The sequence below is a fragment of the Sus scrofa genome, chromosome 10, assembly GCF_000003025.6.
Source record: "Sus scrofa isolate TJ Tabasco breed Duroc chromosome 10, Sscrofa11.1, whole genome shotgun sequence".
NCBI classification, from domain to species: domain Eukaryota; kingdom Metazoa; phylum Chordata; class Mammalia; order Artiodactyla; family Suidae; genus Sus; species Sus scrofa.
The window spans coordinates 15,532,825-15,552,287 of NC_010452.4; the positions used below are offsets into that span (position 1 = coordinate 15,532,825).

At 44.5% G+C, this 19,463-nt stretch overlaps 1 protein-coding gene across 6 annotated transcripts in view; it reads right to left on the reverse strand.

Annotated features, from left to right (window-relative positions):
* PLD5 (phospholipase D family member 5) overlaps nucleotides 1-19,463 on the reverse strand; it is a 303,291-nt gene that overhangs the window by 112,225 nt on the left and 171,603 nt on the right. For 3 of the 6 annotated variants that reach the window (XM_021064454.1, XM_021064453.1, XM_021064455.1), the window contains one exon: nucleotides 2,945-3,113. The exons of 1 other annotated variant lie outside the window; for it this stretch is intronic. In XM_021064454.1, coding sequence (XP_020920113.1) covers nucleotides 2,945-3,113 — 169 coding nt within the window. Of the gene's footprint in view, nucleotides 1-2,944; nucleotides 3,114-8,083; nucleotides 9,123-19,463 lie in introns of those variants that run through there. 2 more of the 6 variants (XM_021064456.1, XM_005667950.3) reach the window with 2 other exon arrangements.

Genomic DNA, 19,463 nt, shown 5'->3' on the forward strand with positions numbered 1-19,463 from the left:
CTCTGGGGCCTCAGCTCTCCACTGGTGGGAAGCTGCCTGAGGAAATTAAGTCTGAAGCAAACACAGCCTATTTCTTATGAAAAAGAGAGAAAAACAGAGAAGGTGGAGCAGAGAGTTTCTGAGAAGAGCAGATCAGGAAGGTAGGCCCAGGAAGTGGAACGAGATTCCCCAGTCTAGGAACATTCCCTGTTCTCGCCAAGTTTGGAAAACCGGTGAGGTGACATGAGTCAGGAGGGCTCTGAAAGCTGCCGTGGGCTCACGGCTGATCTGTGCCCTCCACGTCCCCCTCTGAACAGGAGGATCTACCCATGGCATCTCATCACTGTTCCGCCCTGTACGTTGGGAGGCTTGATGGGGATGTCATTTGTCTTTTCAGTTCTCAGGCTTCCAAATCAAGCGCAGCCCACAGGAGGAGCCCTATCTAGATCCTGACCTGATACCGATGATGAGGTCCTGGGCTTTGAGCCTCTGCTGCAATGGGATACACGTTTTGCAGGATGAGGAGCGCGCTTTCTTTCTTTCTTTCTTTTTTTTTAGAGCCACACCCACAGCATATGGACATCCCCAGGCTACAGATTGAATCAGAGCTGTAGCTGCTGGCCTCCACCACAGCCACAGCAACACGGGATCCAAACTACATCTGTGACGTACACCACAGCTCATGGCAACAACAGATCCTGAACCCACTGAGCGGGGCCAGGGATCGAACCCGTACCCTCATGGATCCTAGTCAGGTTCTTTAACTGCTGAGCCACCAAGGGAACTCTGAGGAGTGCATTTGAAATGTGTAGATTGCTGGGACCAGAGAACGTAGGGGGACATCCTTCTGAAAGATGTGTGTCAACAATTCTCCCCATTCCCAGAATTCCTGTCATGGCTCAGTGGCAATGAACCTGACTAGTATCCACGAGGATGCAAGTTCAATCCCTGGCCTCGCTCAGTGGGTTAAGAATCTGGCGTGGCTCTGAACTGTGGTGTAGGTCAAAGACATGGCTCAGATCTGGCGTGGCTGTGACTGTGGTATACAGGCTGGCAGCTGGACCTCTGATTCAACTCCAAGCCTGGGAACTTCCATGTGCTGAGAGTTTGGCCCTAAAAAGGAAAAAATAATTTTTTTCCCATTACCAGATGGATCCCCCACCCCCACATCCTGGGTTTGTGACTTGCTTTGACACAGAACAGGGCGGAAGCAATTGGGATTCTAGAGCCCAGATCTTAAGAGGCCTCAGAGTTTTTGCTTTTGCCCCTTTCGGATAGAAACACAGGGAAAGAGTTGAGGAGACTTTACTGAATGATGAGAGACACATACAGGGAGAGAGCTACCCAGCCACCCCAGGTAAGATGCTGACATGTGAGGGGTCACTTTGGCTCCTCCGGCCCCAGGCAAGCCACCCTAGCCAACACTATTTTTTTTTTTTTTTTTTGCCATTTTTGCCTTTTTTTCTAGGGCCGCTTCCCATGGCATATGGAGGTTCCCAGGCTAGGGGTCTAATCGGAGCTGTAGCCGCCAGCCTACACCAGAGCCACAGCAACACGGGATCCGAGCCGCGTCTGTGATCTACACCACAGCTCACAGCAATGTCGGATCCTTAACCCACTGAGCGAGGCCAGGGATGGAACCCAAAACCTCATGGTTCCTAGTCAGATTCGTTAACCACTGAGCCACGATGGGAACTCCTAGCCAACACTAGATCAGAGAGAAGTCCCTTGACAAACCCTGCCCAGAATCATGAATAAATAGATGATTGCTACGTTTAAAACCACTAAGTTTGGAGATGAGAAACGCTGCACTAAGTACCTGAAGCACCTGCCGTCGGAGAGGTAGAAAAATGCTAAATATGACACGCGAACTTATCCAAGTCTTATTTAGTGTGGCCTTTATGGGTTTTTTGCTTATACCTATTTTCTAATATCGTCTGACTTTAAAATAGTATCATTGAAGCCAATCAAAGCACCAGTGAGATAATGATTATAGGCTTAAAGCCAACACATTTTGTATATAAATAGAACTAAATTTCTCCCTGACCCACGCAAGACACTGAAGTGTAGGTTAATGGGCATCAATTTGCTAGCTCAGTGCTAAAATGGTACCAACATACAGAAAAATAGACTAGGAGTTCCCGTGGTGGATCAGTGGTTAACGAATCCGACTGGGAACCAGGAGGTTGTGGGTTTAGGATCTGGCGTTGCCGTGAGCTGTGGCATAGGTTGCAGACACGGCTCGGATCCTGCCTTGCTGTGGCTGAGGTGTAGGCCAGCGGATACAGCTCTGATGAGACCCGTACCCCAGGAATCTCCATATGCTGCAGGTGCGGCCCTAGAAAAAGACAAAAAAAAAAAAAAAGACAAAAAGAAATAGACTAAAATTTACTTGGATCATATTTTCTCTAGGACACTTCATTTAGAAACCATTTAGATTATTTCCTCAGTTTTCTAAAGACTGTTCTGATACCTGCTACATTTCTTTTCCCTGTTCACTCAAATATGACAGAGTCAAGAATAGACAGCTAGACTGGGACGTATGACTCCACCATTTAAAAAGTCTCTGGGTCCCCAGGGCAAATTAGGGCACCAATTAACAGAACAAATGCCTCAGCCAGCAGTTGGGGAACAGGAACTACGCAGATAGTGTGGTGCAGAATTCTGGGCTGTGCCATCAGTGGACACGACCATGTGAAGATGTCCCTAAAGTTACCCGGTACAGCAGAGCCTTTTGTGTGCAAGACGACGTGGGATTTTGCCCTTGAAAGCCTCCCCTTCTAGGAGAAGCTGAGCAATCTCGTATTAACATAACATACATATAAATGTAATAATGCACATGAACTATGGGTACAGACAGGCTGAGAAAATGCGATTGAACTTGAGGCAAAGACGCACGAATAGGAAAGAGTATACAATGCAAACAAGAAAAATCAGACACACACACACAAAGGATGCAGCTTACCTGACATGCTGATGGATGACTGTGGTTGAGATCCCAATGGGAAGACACTATGTCAACAGACTTTTTGGCCATGTTGAGTAAGTTCATCCAGCCTTGGAAAAGTGATAAGTGAAATGGTGCATTTTCTGAATAGTTAAGGCCTTCAGGAATATTTTCCACCAGGGCAATTCTTAGAAAAGATGTTGAAAAACAAACAAACAAAATCTAGTCAAATTGGAAGCCACAGATCTTGAGACATGCATACAGAGACATCTGAAAAATACTCCTTACTCTTCCTGAATGTATATGTGCCTCATGACTTTCCCTTTCCATCAAAGGCCTTTCACATTTCTCCTATAATACACTGTGTTCAAAGAGTTTATGTTGTTTCCCAAAAGTTAGCACTCATATTTCAGAAAATCTTGGCAAATGTCCTTAATGACCAATATCAAACTAGCCTTAAAAAAAAAAAAATCCAAAAAAATCCTGACCTTGCTACACAACCATTTTCCTGTAGTAATATTTGTTTTTCCCCCCTTAGACCAATGCAATTCTTTAAAAGATACTACTTCTGTGAAAGACTTATGACCATCGATTAAGTTTTGTGTACATCCGATTTCTAGTATCATGTTGGACATATATTAGAACTAGTTTCAAAACTAAAATACTATTGGTTTTATTACTACTAGAACACAGGAATAGTCAATCCTATTACTATTGCTTACAACTTCCCAGCCTAAGGCTCAAAATGATACTATAAAAGCAATTTTAAAACCTGCCTGTTTCAGGGCTTTATTAAAGATGGACTTACGGAAATGTATGAAGTATTGGTAATAACCAAGCCCTAAATAAACCGCCATCAGCAATGTCCCAATACATGTGTCTTCTCTGTTTATACTTCATTATTTTATTTTATTTTATTTTTTGCTTTTTTTAGGGCCACACCTGCGGCATATGGAAGTTCCCAGGCTAGGGGTCGAATTGGAGCCATAGCTGCCAGCCTACACCACAGCCACACAGGATCTGAGCCGCGTCTGCGACCTACACCACAGTTCACGGCAACGCTGGATCCTGATCCCCCTGAGCGACGCCAGGGATCAAACTCGCATCCTCATGGATCCTAGTTGGATTCATTAACTGCTGAACCACGAAGGGAACTCCTATACTTCATTATTTATTGACAGCATACACACCTGGTGGCCTTCCTTGGGCAGCTAAGGCTGGGTGGCTTTCACTTCTGAGTTAGCCAGGTGACACATAACATTTTAATAAAGGAATGAACAATTTTTTCCCAGTTTAAGAAAAGTAAATTCTTTTTTTTTTTTTTTTGAACAGAAACCTCATGGTTCCTAGTCGGGATTCGTTTCCACTGCACCACAACGGGAACGCCCAGAAAATGTAAATTTTTAATGGGAAACTCGAGAACTCCAAACTCTTATGAAGACACGTGTAAGTGTTTTCTAGAACAGAACTGTTTTATTCAAGAATGAATTTTAGCTTTTTTGTTTTGTTTTGTTTTGGCTTTTTAGGGCCGCACCTATGGCACATGGAGGTTCCCAGGCTAGGGATCCAATTGGAGCTACAGCTGCCAGCCGACACCACAGCCATAGCAACGCCAGATCCGAGCCATGTCTGTGAACTACATACACCACAGCCTAGAGCAATGCCAGATCCTTAACCCACTGAACGAGATGACGGATCAAACGTGCAACCTCATGGTTCCTAGTCGGATTCGTTTCCGCTGTACCAGGACGGGAACTCCGAATTTTAGCTTCTAATATAGTTTTTCTATTGAGAACTTCTCAATAGAACTGTTAATTGTTTCTGCTAATGAGACTTACTCCATTTAGCCACTTTTAGAAACAAAACAACTATCTTAGTAAAATGTTTGTGTATTTGATGGCTATTATACCCCAAATGGATTGTGGGTGTGTGTCTTAGAGACATTTACAATTTGGGGATCCAATCACCCAACCAACACCCATAGCTGAACTAAATTTTGTTGAGCCTTTATGAGCACAGGTTAAACAAATCACTTTCCACAACACAGAAATAATGTCCCTCGGCCTCTGGAACTTATAATCTAGTGAAAGAGCTTATCTCATACATACTGATTTAAATAGAAGGTAGACTCTAAGAAACGGTAAAACAAGAGTAAGAATTTTAATTAGATGGACAGGAGTTCCCGCTGTGGATCAGTGGAAATGAGTTTGACTGGCATCCATGAGTACGCAGGTTCAATCCCTGGCCTCGCTCAGTGGGTTAAGGATCCGGCATTGCCGTGAGCTGTGGTGTAGGTCACAGACACGACTTGGATCTGGCATTGCTGTGGCTGTGGTGTAAGCCCGTTGCAATAGCTCTGATTTGATCCATAGCCTGGGAACCTCCATATGCTGTGGGTGCAGCCCTAAAAAGACCAAAAAAAAAAAAAAAGAAAAATAAAGAATTAGATGGACAATGTATCATCTAAAGTACCACTGGCACTGGAGCAGGAAGGGAAAATTAATTCTGCTTGGGGGGGGGCATCTGGAATTGGAGGAAGGGGGACTTGAAATGAGTCTCGAAAGATAAAGTTTTTGTGGGTGAGCTGGAGAGACAGATATTCTAGGTAGAGGGAGGAGCTTGTAAAATGCGGTACATTTGGATTTTGAGAGCTGGTTGGCCAAGGGGAGGGTGAGGCAGGAGGGTGATGAGAGAGGTCCGTACGGCGGCGGCGAAGACTGGCTGTGTTGGTAGGGACCATGCTGCAGATGCTACGAACCAGCAAGAAAAGTTTGGACCTAACTTTGATGCTTGTGAGAGCAACCAAGTGCATTTTAGGGGTCTAACTCGGATGGCACACACATTTGCAACTGGAAGGGAGATGACATATCAGCAGAAAGTAGAGGTTCCATTAAATCTGACAAGGCAGAGTTCCCCTCATGGCTCAGTGGTTAACAAACCCGACTAGGATCCATAAAGATGTGGGTTCGATCCCTGGCCTCGCTCAGTGGGTTAAGGATCCGGCATTGCCGTGCGCTGTGGTGTAGGTCGCAGATGCGGCTCAGATCTGGTGTTGCTGTGGCTGTGGTGTAGGCCAGTGGCAACCAACCCCTAACCTGGGAACGTCCATACGCTGCACGTGCGGCCCTAAAAAGCCAAAAGCCAAAACAAACAAACAAACAAACACCCCCCCCCGCGCCACCCCACCAAAAAAAAAAAAGCTGACAAGGGACATGGGAAAGGAGTGAGGATTGAGAGAGATAATCAAGGGTAAAAAGCAAGAGAAAACTAGCACAAAGCCTAATGTGTGCGGAACGCCTACATTTTTCTGGTTGGGAGAGTGTGAAACAGATGAGAAGATTCAGAGGGGACCAAAAGGGAGGCCGGAGGACAAAGGAGGCCAGGAGGCCAGGAGGACGCAGTGTTTGGGAAGCCAAGGAGAAGGAGAGTCAAAAAGGTGGAGAAAGATGGGGGGTTCTTTGTTGTTGTTGTTGTTTGTTTGTTTGTTATTTATTTATTTGTTTTTAATCTACTTCAAAACTTTTGAAAGCAACAGACAGAGGCTGAAGTTGGATATTTTAGTTCTATCCGCATTTAAAGTCCAATTACCTATGGTAACAGAAGCGAGACACAGCATGAACAAATGACCCCAGATAATCAGCAGTTTCAGCCTCCCCTACGACTAAGGAATACATTAAAAAATCAAACAAAAAAGATCCCAACAAATAGAGCAAAAGTAGAACATCCATTAATAAAGAGAAGGACTGACTAATTTCAACTGTACTTCACTATAAAAGCCATACTGAGAAAGACAAAGAAGAGAGTCAAGAAGCCCAGAGAAACCAAAAGGAGAAAACCAGGGATGGAATTATGCAAATGTGGGTGGCTCTACCTGCGTGCTTCTCGCCATCAAGAGGATTCCCAACCTCTTTCAGAAATCTTTCGACCAGGTATTCGTAACCTTGGAGCCATGAAGAGAATCAGGGGACCTAGAAGCTTCATCTTTCTTTTCCCTCAACTCTAATTAATTTTCTGTCATCACCTCTCGTTAACAGTCCCTTCAGTTACGGAGACAGGCAAAAACCCACGGGACTACGAAAGAACCTGTGATTCTATTCCCATTAACAATTTTCATAGGCGTTCCCGTGGTGGCTTAGCGGGTTAGGATCCTGACTAGTACCCACGAGGAGGAGGGTTTGATCCCTGGCCTCTCTCAGTGGCTTAAAGGATCCGGTGTTGGTGTGAGCTGTGGTATAGGTCACAGATGCGGCTCAGATCTGGTGTTGCTGTGGCTGTGGTGTAGGCCAGCAGTGTAGCTCCCTTTGGACCCCTAGCCTGGGAACCTCCATAGGCCGCAGGTGCGGCCCTAAAAAGAAAAAGGAAAAAAAAAAAGAATTTTCATACCGTGGTATAGTAACTATTACTGGTATCTCCAAGTATTTATCACCACTTTGAAATGACGGTAATCACCAGATCTTGTTCTCTCACAACTAGTACTAAAAGTAGTACAGAATATATAATATCCCAAATATTTTTTTTGGTTTTTAAAATGACAACTTTATTTCAGCATTATCAGTTTTCTTTGCAATCCTATGCACTTCTTTTTTGTTGTTGTTCAAGTTAAATATACTTTACTTATTTATTTTAGCTTTTTAAATGATTTTTCATTTTAATCCTATGCATTTCAATTTATACATTTAAAACATCATTTAAGGAAGGAGTTCATAGGCTTCATCAGACTAACAGGGTCTGTGACACAACAGAAGTTCAGAGGTGCTCGTCAGATGGATGACACATCATCTATGCCTTTTGTGTCTACTTCCCCCATTCTTCTAAGATTCTTTTTTCCCTATTATTGAAGCCACAGAAGTAGGTAAGATTATCCAGAGAGATTTTCAAGAGAAGAGAACTGGGTCAAAGCCAAATACAGAAAATATTGAATCACTTCCGGTTGGTAGGGAAAGTAGGGCAGGTGAAGAAGCCAGAAGAAAATACTGGAAAGATTAGAAGAGAAGGAGAATGAAATTCCTTGGAAGCCAAAGAGCAATTTTATCATTACCCTCATTTTACTAAACAGCAAAGTAAATTATGCATTTATGCTAAACATAAAAATAGAGACACGACCCAAGGTCTAGGAACCATGGGTTCAGTAAGGAATTCTGGGGGAACCCCGCTCACCTCCACATTCTCCTTCCCTCATGTTCCCTGGAGGTCTTAACTGCTCCTTCGGCAACCCAGCACTGTCTCCTATGCCCTGCTAGAAAAGGTCTTTAGAAATCAGCCTTGAAAGGACTTATTTCTGGGACCTATCCTTGTATTGCTTTTACCAACCCACAGCTGGCTACTCTGCAGGGGCCTGATCTAATTAGCATTCACGCCGAGCTCATTTCCATGGATAACAGCCCCTGTGGTTACTTTCCCTCCACCTGCGAGGCAAGAAGTAGGCAGAGCTCATTAAAATTCACCTTTGGGCAAATCCCTGGAATGCCTGCAATGCCTCCTCTCAGAGAACTACGCCCAAAGGCTTAGCACTATTCCTGACACCGAATAACAGGGGAAGAGCTTGAGATTCAGGGACACAAAAGAGCAACAATCTTTTGCACACCTCTTTTCATGGCACTTTGAAATAACTACAAATGATTCACACTGTAAGGCCAGGGAGCTTTGGTGGAATAAATATGACATTGTTCATAGAAGTCTAGCTGTTCTTATTAATAGGATGTATTTACTCTCCAAACTTAATGCGATCATCAAAATTTCTCTTTCAGTCTAGGAACAATATTTTACTTTCTCAAAGAAATACCTGTAGTTCTCTAATAGGATACAAAAATAGGTAGCCCCTGCATCTGTTAACTTTATTGATAACATGGTGTGTGTTTGTGTACGTGTGTGTATATGCATGTGCTTATGTGTGTTTGTGTGTTGGCAGACACACAAATCCTCATAAATTATATTTTCATGTATGTATGATTTTGCTCTTGTTGTAAAGAAACATTTAAGAGGAAAGGATTTTGAATAAAGTAGACAAAACTCAGCTCTGCCAGTTATTAACTGTGTAAACTTGGACAAATGATGAATTTCTTTAAAATCTCCTTCCACTTTCGGAAAAAAAAAAAGTTACTACAAAATTCAAGGAGATAATCAACATAAAGAAAGTGCTTTGCTCAGTGCCTGCCTCAGAGTAAACACTAATAAGAGTCTTTTTTTTTTTTTTTTTTGGTCTTTTTAGGGCCGCACCCAGGGCATATAGAAATTCCCAGGTTAGGGGTCAAATCAGAGCTGCAGCTGCCAGCCTATGCCACAGCCACGGCAATGCCAGATCCTTAAACCCACTGAGAGAGGCCAGGGATCAAACCTGTGTCCTCAAGGGTATCAGTCGGGTTCATTACCGCTGAGCCACAACAGGAATTCCAATAACAGATAGATTTTTAACATAACTTCCAGGGAGTTCCTGCAGTGGTACAGTGGATTAAGAATCTGTCTGCAGTGGTTTGGGTCACTGCAGAGGCAGAGGTTCGATCCCCAGCCCGGTGCAGTGGGTTAAAAGATTCGATGTTGCCATACCTGAGGTGTAGGTCATAGCTGTGGCTCAAGTTCAATCCCTGGCCTGGGAACTTCCATATACTTCAGGGGGGCACCATAAAAAAAAAAAAAAAAAAAAAGGGAACGTCTAGTCTCAAAACTTACAATTAGAAAAAAATTTCTCCAAGTTCCCAAACTGACAGAGCACAATCACCAAAAAGATTCCATATATACTGGCTAGAGGAGTCTCCTCAACTGGGACCTCCCTAACATTTTCAGATGACATTTTCAGAGCTTTCTTTCACTGCCAAGTGCAATGCACTGGTGATTAGACCTGATGATCTACGTAGATGCTTGGCAGTCAGGTTCACTGCCTTTCATTCTTTAGATCCTGGCTATCCAAGGGCATTATCAATGAAACCGAACAGATGGCCTCCGCTCATCAATACAATTAGTTCTGCACTCGACATAAAATGAGGCCGACTTTGTACCCTTATTGTGGGGCGTCTGGTGGTAATTAAAGCTCAAGATTGACAAGGCCAATGAGAACCTTCCCAAAGAGATGGGGGAGGCCCTGACGCTGAAGTAGGTGTCCTGCTACCCAGATGGCAGAGTCACTGGCCACCTCTGGACGTGGAAACAGTTGACAGAGACCCCCGTGAGCTTTCACGGAGCTGAGGGAGACGATTCTGTAAACAGAGGGAGTGCTGCTCGCCCGCTACCTCTACAAGGATGAAGTCCTCGGTCACTGCAGGCACCGACCTACGTTACACCCTGAGATGCTCGCAGGGGAAAGATCTACGCTCTGGGGGAATAGGCCGAACGGGCCATTAGATAAGTAGGTATATTTCAGAGGAAAGTTTTATGAACCCAGACTCTGGCATCTCCCCATACTTAGAAAATCACTAAGATTATGAACCGAGAGCCCTCTTCTCATGACTAGCAGCTCCTACAGAGATGCAACCCTAAGCCAAAGTCACATATATACTGGCCTCCCCCACCTCTTTTATATATATATATATATATATATATACATATATATATATATATATATTTTTTTTTTTTGTCTTTTTGCCATTTTCTAGGGCCACTCTTGCGGCATATCGAGGTTCCCAGGCTAGAGGTCGAATCGGAGCTGTAGCCACCGGCCTACACCAGAGCCACAGCAACGCGGGACATGAGCTGTGTTGGCGACCTACACCACAGCTCACGGCAATGCCGGATCCTTAACCCACTGAGCAAGGTCAGGGATCAAACCCACAACCTCATGGTTCCTAGTCGGATTCGTTAACCACTGCGCCATGACGGGAACTCCCTTTTTAAATTTAATTTAATTTATTTATTTTGCTTTTTAGGGCTGCACCCCCAAGGCATATGGAAGTTTCCAGGCTAGGGGTTGAATCGGAGCTGTAGCTGCCGACCTACACACCACAGCTCACAGTAACGCTGGATCTGTAACCCACTGAGTGAGGCCAGGGATCAAACCTGTGTCCTCATGGATCCTAGTTGGGTTTGTTATCGCTGAGCCATGATGGGAACTCCCATCCCCCTACCTCTTTAGAATAGTCCTCAGAGCTGAGAGGCTGTCTCCTGGGCCATACTCTTCAGTAAGTGCCCCCTTGCCTGGAAAACTGAAACTCAAAGCTCTGAGGCTGTGTGTTTTTATTTCCGTCAACATTTTATTTTTTCCAAGAATTAAGTCAAGGTTCATTTACTGGAGAAAGATAGTAGCAGGGACACCAGCCAGGTCTGGCAGACTAACAGTATCCCAATCACTCTTTTTTTGGGGGGTCTTTTTGTCTTTTTAGGGTCATACCAGCACATATGGAGGCTCCCAGGCTAGAGGTCCAATTGGAGCTGTAGCCGCCAGCCTACACCACAGCCACAGCAACACCAGATCTGAGCCTACACCACAGCTCACGGCAATTCTGGATCCTTAACCCACTGAGCAAGGCTGGGGATCAAACCCACGTCCTCATGGATGCTAGTCCGGTTTGTTGTTAACCGCTGAGCCATTACAGGAACTCTAGAACAATATTTACTGAATGGTTACTTTGTGTCAGGCACCAAGTTAAGCAGACTCACTATGTTAATTAACATTTACAAGAATTCTCAGAAGCATGGAATTCCTGTCATGGCTCAGCAGTAATGAACCCAACTAGTATCCATTAGGATGTGGGTTCGATCCCTGGCCTCAATCAGTGGGTTAAGTATCCGGGGTTGCTGTGAGCTGTGGTGTAGGTCGCAGACGCAGCTCAGATCCAGTATTGCTGTGGCTGTGGTGCGGGCTGGCTGCCGCAGCTCTGATTCGACCCCTAGCCTGGGAACTTCCATAGGCTGCACGTGCACCCTTAACAACAACAACAAAAAAGAATTCTCAAAAGCAGGACCTGTAATCATCCCCACTTTGTGGATGAGGAGACTGAGGCATAAGAGGTTTAAGTAATGTGCCCAGGGGGTCACAGCTGGTGAGTGATGGAGCCCAGGGCAGAGCACCGGGAGAATGACCACTGCCTATATTCTCTTAACCACAACCTCCCTGCCCTTCCAGTTTTCAAAGCAAAATCCCAGTCAGAGGTACAACATGCAGCTTTCTTCCCACATCCTCAATGTATTTTCAATAAATCAGGTCCACAGATTCCCTGGGCATAACGTCTGTGACAGTAAGACCAGCAGAGTCCCCTTCTGCTAGGATTTTTTTTCTCTCAGTCGAGTTGCTTTTGTTTGTTTGCTTGCTTGCTTTTTAGAAAAGATACACTCACTACTTCAATCATACCCTCTGAATCAAATTATAGGATACAATCTGTCAATGATACTCGGTCATGTATTCATGCCCCATTCAACCGGTATTTATCGAGGAAATACTTGCAAATGATGCAATCAAGGGATTAACTTCCAAAATATATAAAAGCTTACAGAGCTTAATATATAAAAAAAAAACAAAACCCAAACAAACAATCCAAAAAATGGGCAGAAGACCCAAGTAGACATTTTTCCAAAGATGACATACAGATGGCCAACGCATACATGAAGAGATGCTCAACTCACTAATTATTATAGAAATGCAAACCAAAACTACAATGAGGTATCACCTCACACCAGTCAGAACGGTTATCATGAACAAGTCTACAAATGATCAACGTTGGAGAAGGTGTGGAGAAAAGGGAACCCTCCTACATTGTTGCTGGGAATGTAAACTGGTATAGCCATTATGGAAAGAGTATGGAGGTTCCTTTAAAAACTAACATTAGAGTTATCATATGATCCCGCAATCCCATTCCTGGGCATGTACCCAGAAAGGATGAAAACTCTAATTTGAAAAGATACATGCACCCCCACTGTTCATGGCAGCACGATTTATAACAGCCAAGACATGGAAGCAACCTAAACGTCCATCAACAGATGAATTGCTAAAGATATGTATATGAACATACAATGAACTACTACTCAGCCTTAAAAAAGAGTGAAACAATGCCAGTTGCAGCAACATGGATGGACCCAGAGATTATCATACTAAGTGAAGTAACTAAGAAAGACAAAGACCATATGAAATCACTTATATGTGGAATCTGAAGTATGGCACAAATGAACCTGTCTACAAAACAGAAACAGACTCACATGCTAGTGGTTACCAAGAGGGAGGGGCGAGGCAGTGGGAGGGACTGGCAGTTTGGAGTTACTAGATGTGAACTATTACATGTGGAATGGCTAAGCAATGAGGTCCTACTGTGTAGCACAGGGAGCTATATCTAATCTCTTGGGACAGAACATGATGGAATATGAGAAAAAGAATGTGTATGTATATGTGTGTGTGTGTGTGTAGGTGTGTGTGTGTCACTTTGCTGTACAGCAGAAATTGACACAACACTGTAAATCAACTATAATTAAAAAACAAATTTTTTTTAAAAGTTGCAAAATTTTCTTAAAGTAAAAAGCAGACCCAAAGAAATGGTTAAGCCTGAGTTTAAGTAAAATAAGTAAAAGAAGACTCAAAGAAATGGTTAAGCCTGAGTATTTTTACATCAGGTTTGATGAAAAGTGGAAAGCCATGGAAAAAGACAAAAGGCTAAAAGGTAAGTATAGTAAATGGGGGGAACCTAGCAAAGCCTATTCATTCAGATGCCTCTCTGTGGTCCTTCATCTTTGGACGTAAGGATGCTCCTTTTCTCTGAGGAAGCATCTTTCGCATCAGGATTTCATGACCTGCTTCAGGGAAAGGCCAGAAAGCCCTTCCTACACCTGCCATTTCTCAGATTCCTCTAGCTTACAAGATCTAATATGTTAAGGTGTCATATTTTGGGGTGGCATATCCCGAATTCTATCAATTACATAGGGCTTGTGAAGAGACCACTGTGGTTTACACTAAGTGTCACAGGAAGAAATGAAATCAGTGGGGCAGGAGCGGGACATGATCTGATTTACCTTTAAAACAATTTTTTTTTATTAAATTGCGTTTGATGTACAAGGCTCCTTCAATTTCTGCTGTACAGCAAAGTGACCCAGTCTCTCTCTCTCACACACACACATTCTTTTTTCATACTATCTTCCATCATGTTCTAACCCAGGAAATTGGATATAGTGCCCTGTGCTGTGCAGTAGGACCTCACTGCTTGTCCATTCTACATGTAACAGTTTGTATCTACCAACCCCAAACTCCCTGTCCGTCCCACTCCCTCTCCCCTCCCCTTTGGCCACCCCACGTCTGCTCTCCACGTCCTTGACCAGTTTCTGTTTTGGAGATAGGATCATTTGGGCCATATTTTAGATTCCACACAGAAGTGACATCATGTGATATTTACTGACAGACCTTTTACGAGGATTTTCCCGACTTTTGTGGTTTCCCCACAAATACTACAGGTGGCAGGGAGATAAGAGCCACAGCGGGAAACATCGGAAGACCAGAGCAAGAAACTGGGGCCTCGGTGAAAGATGACAGTGACTTAACCTAGGTGTGAGTCCTGGAGATGGGGAAGAGTGGAGAGAGATGTGGAAACATCTTGAAGGCAAAGCGGACAGGAATAAGGGAACCACTGGGGGGAACCTCTTCCGCCCCATTCCCGACATCATCTCGGGGCTCACAGGTCCTCCAGCGATGTGACCCAACTCGGCCTGGACTCAGATTTGGACTCACCCTGCCCAGCGGAAGGAGGCCTGAGTGACCCGGTTGTGAGACTGATGATGGATGTTCACCTTGGCTCCTCACTTCTTCCTGTTGGGAGAGAGTGGTCTCACCCCCAACCTTCATACCACAAGTCCTGCCTGGACCAGGCCCTGCATGTGCAAGCTCGTGGGCTGTGGGTGGGTGCAACACCTGCCTAATTCTGCAGTCCAGTTCGGAAGAACAATCGCTCTCCCATTCAAGCTACATAACATCACCCCACGTAGTCTCTGTCACAACAGTGATGGCTTCGCCTCCACCTGCTACACATCAGAATCGTCCATTGGTTCAGGAAGCAAGATGCTCTTTATGGAGCCCCCTCAGAGAGCCTAAAGGCAGAATGTGGACCTAAGTTGGGATTCTAATATGTTAAATTCCCCAGGATATTTTGATGCAAGGAGAGACCACAGGTCAGCTGCAATGGACAGAATAGAATGAGAAAATGAGCAGGCACTTTGCTAGGCAATGCCTTACTCACCGGTCCAAGAATCCCAACTCGGTTCCTGACTTGATAGCAAGATTATGGCTCGCATGACAAATTGTGCTCCCCCTCCCCACTCCCAGGCCAAGCTCCGGCACTGTGCTCAGTCAGGACCCTCTTTCCTGAACCTGGCCGTGGCCGAAAATCTCTCTCAGGCCAGTACTCTAGACAGTTATAAACACCTGGGGCTGCAGATAGGATGAAACTGAGGTGACAACTTGGAGGCCAACTAGAAAATGAAGCTAATCACACTTTCTGGTTAACCCAAACTTATCCAGAAAATCATTTTTATTTCAAACTTGGTTGAAAAGATTTCTAAACTGGATAATGCTCTTTTCTAGAATTGGAATACACTGAATGGAATTTTTAAAGTTTCGCCTAGGACTCCCAAACAGAAGCATTCAGGATTTTCCCCTGGTTTTATTTTAAAATAAGTTTTTAACTCAAACACTTTCTGGATTCAAGTTGTTGCTTCAACTTACAGCAATTCCTGAATTTTTCAGGAATAGAGGACGTACCATCAATTATGTCTAGTACTAGTTTTTGAAGTAAGGGCCAAGGAAAAGATAGGAAAGTCATTCAAGTCTTTAGTACTAGAGCTTACCTAGTTGCCACAAAGCAGCTAAACGCTGCTCTATCATTGTTTGGGCCAGTGGTGTTTTTCCATGAGAGGCAAAAATATAATATTATTATATTATATATTACACCATATTATACTAATATATATCATATTATATGCAATCTTTTTTCCTTTCTTTCCTCCTCTAACTTGAATCTCAGAAATTCTCATAATCTGAGGCCAGATTATATATGTACTTGTATTTATAGTATAAGTACTTATAATAATAAGTACATAAGTAATATTATATACATATACATACACATTTAGTAACATTATGTACTTATGTACTTATAGCAATAATAAGTAATAGTAATAAGTAACATTGCTTATGTACTTGTAGTAATAATAAGTAATAGTAATAAGTAATAGTAATAGTAACATTGCTTATGTACTTGTAGTAATAATAAGTAATAGTAATAAGTCCCATTACTTGGCAAGTTCTTTTTTTGCCTGCCTTAGGCTATGTCAGATTGACGTGTACCCCACTGACACCAACTAAATGAGAAGCTCCTCGGTGGCCCCTGAAGAGTCCAACCCCAAGTTTGGGGTAAAGCTTATGTCCTGCTGAGACTCCATAAAACCTTGCAACAAAGCAGACCTGGGAAGGACTCCTCAGAAGGACACCGCGCCTTCTTTGTTTAGGGAGTTTGCATATTGCTGACGCTTCTTCTAGAACCAAAGAAATGTTTTTGAGAAGCCGGGAAAGCATCCACTAAGTGGCCCATTTGGAGCACGGCGACCCTAAGTCCCCATCTGCGGTCATGAGTTCTCTGCAGGGGCCCTGCTAGCTGCAGAGCGTGGCCCCAGCACAGAGGACAATTTTGGCTGCTATATTTCGGGTCTGCGAAGGGCGCTCAGCATCATCTGGCAGAACACATGCCACTGGCAGAGTTTTAAAATAGTTTTCTGAAATGTGTTTTTTCACAGTCCAAATACGGCTTAAGTTTCTCCTGTTGAGATACAAACGGAGATGAGATGATTCTGTAATGACTTCCACAATGAAAGGTTGCTGGGGGAAAAGGGTCACGGTAGGAGTGCGATTAGAAGACCAGGCAATAGTCTAGGGCCTTGCTGAAGACGACAGTGAGCTAAATCTATTAACCTTTTTTCCCCCTAAATTTATTTACTATTTTTTGCTTTTCAGGGCCTCTCCCGTGGCACGTGGAAGTTCCCAGTCTAGGGGTCAAATCAGAGCTGCAGCTGCCTGCCTACACCACAGCCACAGCCACAGCAACACCAGATCCAAGCCTCTTCAGAGACCTACAGCAGAGCTCACAGCAATTCAGGACCCTTAATCCACTGAGTGAGGCCAGGGATCGAACCCACAACCCCAGGGACACTATCGGGATTCATTACCACTGAGCCACAATGGGAACTCCTCTTATTTTTTTAAGACTCAAAGAAATACCTAGATATTTAAAAAAATTTTTAATTTATTTATTTTCTTTTACAGCCACACCTGCAGCATATGGAAGTTCCTGAGGCTAGGGGTCCAATCAGAGCTACAGCTGTCAGCCTACATCACAGCCACACTAGTTCTGAGCTGCATCTGTGACCTACACCACAGCTCACGGCAACAACCGGATCCTTAACCCACTGAGCAGGCGTCCCCACGGATGCTATGTTGGGTTTTTAATCCTCTGAGCCACACGGGGAATGCCTAGATGTTTTTAAAAAGCATTACATGCATAGGTTAAGAAAATTCAAGCAGGATAAGTGATCCGTAGGGTACACAAGACTCTCGCCTCCACGCCTGGTCATCCTGTGTTCCAGTTTCCCATCCCGGGATCGACTAATGTCGCCGGTTGTTATTTTCAATAACTAAGACATTTCCTGCGCACACATGCATTCACTTACTTACGCTCCGTGTATGGACCTTTCAGAGCAGGATAATTTATCTAGGTGTGTGTTCCCTTCACTGACTCACTTGCAGGAAGTCCTGAGGAATGACTTAGTGCAGAGCCCAAAGCAGATGATGCCCACAAGCTACCTTCCTTTCTATAGTTTGTTATCCAACATCCTGAGCCCTTGAAGAGGTATCACTGCGTGTCCCAGAGGGGCTAGGGGAAGGGACAGAAGGGTAAGTGGGAGAAGCACCAATGTCAAGAGGAGAGCCCCGTGCCTGCAGACGGTGGAGGGACCCGTGGGTCTTGCAAATAGCACAAGACCCACTAGCCGGTCCCAGACCTGCCTGGGAAGACGGCAAACTCCCAAGGGTCAGAGGTGGAGTTTTGTACCCAGGGAGACTGGCCCCTAGGCACTGGGGCTCCGCCTGTCCCAGTTCCAGGAATGGAAGGGACACAAGGATGTGGCGATGGATTCAAGCAGTAACCACTTCGGAGTTCCCGTCATGGCTCAGCAGTAACGAGCCGGACTAGTATCCATGAGGATGTGAGTTCAATTCCTGGCCCCGCTCAGTGGGCGTTGCTGTGAGCTGTGGTGTAGGTTGCAGGTGCAGCTCAGATCTGGTGTTTCTGGGGCTGTGGCGTAGGCCCACAGCTGCAGCTCTGTTTCAACCCCTGGCCTAGAGTAGTAACCACTGCAGGCAAATGCATTACCAGAGGGGCCCCAGATGATCTGCCGCTGGGAAAGGCTCCAGGACTTGTACAGAGCTGGGCAGTTGGCACTGAGTCTAATTCCTGCCAGCCCTCAGCCTGGCAGGTCAGCGGCAGTTGGGGTTTGATTTAATGACATACATGGAATTTCTTTTAAATCTGAATTGGGGGGCTGAGATTTGTACCCCTACACAAGCGTGACCAGACAGATGCTGCAATCCTGAACTAGGTTCCAGCCCATCAAACTTACATTCGAGGAATTCCCTGTGGGGCATAGGGATCAGACTTTAGCTGCAACTGGCTCATCCTGGCAGGTATCAGAGTCCAAGTTGTGAAACTGCTCGGGAGGCAAGAAGCAGTGGTCTCTACCCATTGCTATTTTGAATGTAACCCAGGCCTATCTGCCTGCACCCATAAGCATTTGCTCCTTAATCAAAGAGAAGAAACCTCAAAATTAAAATTCAAATATGTTCCAAAAAACAAACTCACTCACCATGTAACAAACAGAAAAGCCCAATCATACCAATGCAAATATAAGTTTCTTAAGAAAAATGCATATAGATAGACAGATATACATACACACAAACTATTTTTTTTTTTAGGTACAGACTGAAGACAAGTAAGTCCATGTAAAGCCTCACTCATCCCATGAAACCCTTTACAGGCCATGCACACATGGTGGGATATGACATCTTCCATTAATTTAATTTGGGTTTTTTTTTTTTTTTTCATTTTTGGCCACCTTGCAGCACATGGGGTTCCCAGGACAGGGATCAGATCCCAGCCACAGCTGTGGCAACACCAGATCCTTAACCCACTGTGCTCGGCTGAGGATCAAACCCATGTCTTGGCATTCCAGAGATGTGGCTGATCCTATTACACTACAGCAGGAACCCCTATTCATTTCTGATAGAGAAACTGCCTTAAGATTCTCAGAGGAGGAATCAAGGGGTTGAGACGAGAGCTCTGAGCTAAGCTGCGCTTCTCCCCTTTTCAGTTCATAGGACAAGGTCTCCGTCACGACTGATTCACTCCTGGTGAGAGATTAAAAGGTCGCCAAAAGGAAACGCCAGGTGCTTAATGGTGCACGTGGTCTGGACACCGAATATTAAGTCGAATCTCTCTAAGGTTTCACTATTTGAGCAACAGGCAGTGCCATGTCGAGCTGAATGAACTTCTACTTGGTTGAGCTGATCTCTATCTGCCAGAGATGTTAGTGC